General features: G+C 46.9%; 1 protein-coding gene across 1 annotated transcript; it reads left to right on the top strand.

Annotated features, from left to right (window-relative positions):
- Positions 1-1,605: 1,605 nt before the first annotated feature.
- LOC122008427 (subtilisin-like protease SBT1.7) lies at positions 1,606-4,228 on the top strand. Its single transcript, XM_042564155.1, has one exon. It carries the CDS (start codon positions 1,715-1,717, stop codon positions 4,010-4,012), a length of 2,298 nt encoding a protein of 765 aa, XP_042420089.1. The 5' UTR covers positions 1,606-1,714; the 3' UTR covers positions 4,013-4,228.
- Positions 4,229-5,010: the final 782 nt, after the last annotated feature.

Below are 5,010 nucleotides of genomic sequence, written 5' to 3'. Positions count from 1 at the left end.
CTCACCAGGACTTCCCAGTCAAGTATCCAGTCAGTCTTGACCTACTTGACTCTTCTTCACATCTAACTGGTCAACCTTGACCAGAGAAAATTGTACCAACAATCTCGCCAAATGAACGATTGCACATGCAATCTCCATATATTGTCAAACATCGAAACTCAAACATCAAGACTCAAGCTTGAGTCTTCTCAAGCTTAGTCAACCAGGTCAACCTTGACCTAGGGAATATTGCACCAACAGAGAGGTGCTGATACTTTTTTTAGAAAATTAGCGACGCAATTTTTTTCTATCGCTAGATTTTCGTAAATTAGCAAATTAATTTACGTTGCTAAAATTGGTGACGGATAAATTATTTCCATCACTAATTAGTGACGGATTATTTTCTTCCATCGTTAATATTAGCGACGAACTTTTATTTTCGTTGTTAATAATAACGACGGAGATTAAATTTGGTCACTATATTTAGCGACCAAATTATAATGTCATCGCTAATTTTAGCGGCGGAAATAAATTTTGGTCACTAAAATGATGTCCGTGACCAAAATTAGTTCAACCGAAAAATTCAATTGCTAAGTGTACTTAGTGATCAAAATTTTAATTGCTAATTGTTGTTATCCTTATAGTGTTTCTTATGATAGAGAATTAAAGCTAGAACTTGGAAGATTACTATAAAGATTAGATTGTGAAAATAAAAAGAGAGCACAAGGAATTAGAATTTAAGCTTAGTGCACTAGCCTTCATGAGCTCCTTTGGTCATCTAACCTTCATTGTGTTATTCCTGCAGAAAGCCAATCGATTCAATCACTTCAGTTGAGTTTCACCTTGTAACTTGACCTTCGCTCACGATCGACCTCCTTTACTCTTTATCTATGAGTTTGTCCTCTTTCAACTACTATCAATGTTGTCACCTTGAGGAACCTCGTCTTGTATCCCTAAAATATCTCATATCAATCCAACTCAAAGCTGTCATCTGGTTGAGGTTGAACAAATGATTGGTATCCCTACAATATCTCATATCAATCCACTCCATGCTTTTCACCTAGTAAGGATTAAACAAATGATTGGTTAAATCAAGCTGATCTTGATTCGGTTTGTTTGAAAATTTGATTATTTTTTCTTATAATTTTTTTTAATTATTTAATTTATTCGATTCAATTTTGAAATGTAAAAATTGGACTTCTATATTTATGTTGCTGAATTAATATTTAAAAATATCTTTAAAATTCGAATTAAATTTTTTAGACTGATATGCAACGTCAACCTATTATTAAAAAATAATTAATTTAATAATTGATTAAATTAATTATTTTTTTATCAATTCGATTTACTTCGATATATATTTTGACAGATTTCGTGTCACATAAATTTATCATCGGGATAAATTGAGAAACGATTTTATAGGCCAATCGGACATTAAAAAAATTTATCACTATATTAATCGATTCCGTTATTAATCATAATCCTAGCTGCGATAATAAGTGATTCTTTTAATCCATTTCGGTCCTCGAGTACTCCTGTCGGTCTCTCACAGATCAATCTCTGCTGTCTCTTCCCTTGGTACCTTTGTCTATATATCTCTGCTTTCTCTCCTCCTATGCTATTCACGAGTGCTTCTTGTTTGCTGCAGACAAAAGCACCAACTTCTTCTTCTTCCCTTTTAACCCTTAACCTCTTCTTACAACTAGCCCAAGCTCGAGAAGAGAAGAGAGTAGCAATGGCTCCCCTCCGCCTCTCCTTCTTCCTCTACTTGCTCTTGCTCTGCTGCTGCAGCTCACTTTCTATACCGGAGCTCGAGAAGAAGACTTACATAGTCCACGTGGCTAAGTCCCACATGCCGGACGACTTCCCGGAGCATCGCCTCTGGTATGAAGCCTCTCTGCGGTCCGTCTCCGACACCGCGGAGATGCTCTACGCCTACGACACCGTCGCGCATGGCTTCTCCGCGCGGCTCAGCGCCGCGGAGGCGCGCGCGCTCCAGGGCAGACCCGGCGTGGTCGGAGTCCAGCCCGAGGTCCGCTACGAGCTCCATACGACGCGCACGCCGGAGTTCCTCGGGATTGACCGCGAGGGGTTGGTACCCCAGTCTAACGCCGAGGGCGACGTCGTCGTCGGGGTGCTTGACACAGGCGTGTGGCCCGAGCGCGCGAGCTACGGCGATGCCGGGCTCGGCCCCGTCCCCGCGAGCTGGAAGGGCGCGTGCGAGGAGGGGAAGGACTTTGAGCCGGCCGCCGTCTGCAACCGGAAGTTGGTTGGCGCTCGGTTCTTCTCCAAGGGGTACGAGGCCAGTATGGGCGCGATGGACGAGTCCAGGGAGTCGAGGTCGCCGCGCGACGATGACGGCCACGGCACGCACACCTCTTCCACCGCCGCTGGAACCGCCGTATCCGATGCCAGCCTGCTCGGCTACGCCGCCGGCACCGCCCGCGGAATGTCCACCCGCGCTCGCATCGCCGTCTACAAGGTCTGTTGGCTCGGCGGGTGCTTCGGCTCCGATATACTCGCCGCCATGGACAAGGCCGTGGAAGACGGATGCGACGTCCTTTCTCTTTCCCTCGGCAGCAGCACGACGGACTATTTCCGCGACAACATCGCCGTTGGGGCCTTCAGTGCCGTGGCTAAAGGGGTCGTTGTATCTTGCTCTGCCGGCAATGCTGGTCCCTCTGCTTCCACCGTCTCCAACGTGGCGCCGTGGATCACCACCGTCGGAGCCGGCACCATCGACCGCGACTTCCCCGCCTACGTCGTGCTCGGCGACGGAACGAACTTCACCGGCGCCTCTCTCTACAGCGGGAAGCCCCTTTCTTCCTCGCCTTACCCTTTCATTTACGCCGGCAACGCCACCAACGCCACTAACGGCAACCTCTGCATGCGGGGAACCCTTCTCCCAGAAAAGGTCGCCGGGAAAATCGTCCTCTGCGACCGTGGATTCAATGCGCGCGCTCAGAAGGGCTTCGTGGTGAGGGATGCCGGAGGAGCCGGTATGATCCTCACCAACACCGCCGCCCACGGGGAGGAGCTCGTCGCCGATGCATACCTCCTCCCAACGAGTGCCGTCGGGCAAAAGGCGGGGGACGCCATCAAGTCTTACCTTTTCTCAGATCCGAGCCCCACGGCGACCATTGCCTTCGGCGGGACCATAGTTGGCGTCACGCCATCGCCGGTGGTGGCGGCGTTCTCCTCCCGCGGGCCAAGCACCATCACTCCCGACATCCTGAAGCCAGACATCCTCGCACCGGGGGTGAACATCCTCGCCGCATGGACGGGGAAGGTCGGGCCGTCAGGGCAAGCAGAAGATCCGCGGAGAACGGAGTTCAACATAATCTCCGGCACGTCCATGTCGTGCCCCCACATCAGCGGCTTGGCGGCGTTCCTCAAAGGGGCGCACTCGGACTGGAGCCCTAGCGCTATTAAATCCGCCCTAATGACCACCGCCTTCGCCGCTTATCCTAACGGCGGCCGCATCCTCGACGTCGCCACCGGTGGCGGCGCCACGCCCTTCGATTTTGGGGCTGGCCACGTGGATCCGCCCAAAGCCCTCGACCCCGGCCTCGTCTACGACATCACTGCCGACGATTACATCGACTTCCTCTGCGCCTTAAACTACACCACGCTCCAGATCCAGATCATCTCCCGGCGGCCCAACGTCATCTGCGACGGCAAGGAGATCTACACGGTGTCGGACCTCAACTACCCCTCATTCTCGGTGGCATTCAAGACTGCGAGCGGCTTGGGAGGCGGCAGCCCATCGACGACGACGACGATGCGGCACACGCGCACACTGACCAACGTGGGGACGCCGGGGACGTACACGGCGACGGTGACGGCCCCGGCGGAGGTGAAGGTGACGGTGGACCCGCAGGAGCTAAACTTCGTGAGCGCGGGGGAGAGGAAGAGCTATACGGTGAGCTTCTCCGCGGCGTCGCAGCCGTCTGGCTCCGCCGCGTTCGGCCGCCTCCAGTGGTCCGACCGGAAGCACGTGGTGGCGAGCCCTCTGGCCTTCACGTGGACGTAAATTTTCGCGACAAATGCGATCCCTAGAATGGACGCTCGATATGGAACGGGCTTGTATCGTTTCCAGTTAACGGCCAGCAGCGCTTTATTAAACAAGGGGAAGTGTTGTGTCTTTTTATAAATTTCACATTATTATTGTTGTTATTTTCATATGAAAGTTGCTTTTAATCAAAATTTTAAAGTGAATCAAAATATGATTGAAATCATTTTAAAATTAGTGATTAGCATCGCAATTTTATATTAATTTTTAAATTTTTTAAATGATGCAATTGAATTTAAATAATACTGACAAGGTTGATTTTTTAAATATAAAAAATATTCTATGTATAAAATTTACTGACTCAACAAAAAAAAACAAACGGCAATTTACTACATGGTGCACATAGTTTCCTAATTAACCACAAAGTGTATCTTAAGTTGGGCCTAAATGGACCAAAAGACCCATTAAAAAAAAATCTATATTGGACCTGATATGATTTCTATTAAATTTAACATAAGCTTGATATGATTCTATATCAGATTCAACTGAGATTTTTTTATTAACTTTTTTTATTACATTTTAACACCTCCAGAAAAGAAAAATAAATAATAAATGACATGATTGGACTCCTTGCAATATCAAAAATTCACAAGACCTAAAATTGTTACAATAAAAGGTCTCTAGGTTAATCAGTGAGTTTTAACCTAATGTAAGGTTCTTTTGCCAGTAGTTTCTTATTATATTTTAACACTGTAGAGAAGTCGAAATAAAAAATAGACGATACTATTGGACTCCTTACAATCTCAGAAAATCACAAGACCTTAAATTGTTGCAATATGAGGTCTTTAAGTTGATTAGTAGATTTTGATCAAAACCCCACTAATTGACCTAGACAAGTTCAATTGAACACATTTTAAGTCATGTGGATTTTTGAGATTGCAAGGAATCCAACAGTGTCGTCTATTATTTATTCAAATTTTCTGAAGGTGTCAAAATGTAATAAGGAAAAATTGACTAAA

Source organism: Zingiber officinale, chromosome 8A, assembly GCF_018446385.1.
Source record: "Zingiber officinale cultivar Zhangliang chromosome 8A, Zo_v1.1, whole genome shotgun sequence".
Classification (NCBI taxonomy): Eukaryota; Viridiplantae; Streptophyta; class Magnoliopsida; order Zingiberales; family Zingiberaceae; genus Zingiber; species Zingiber officinale.
This window is presented reverse-complemented; position numbering and strand designations above follow the sequence as displayed.

What these genes read in the sequence shown, in the direction of transcription:
- LOC122008427 (XM_042564155.1), top strand. Translation starts at nt 1,715, where the DNA reads ATGGCTCCCCTCCGCCTCTCCTTCTTCCTCTACTTGCTCTTGCTCTGC.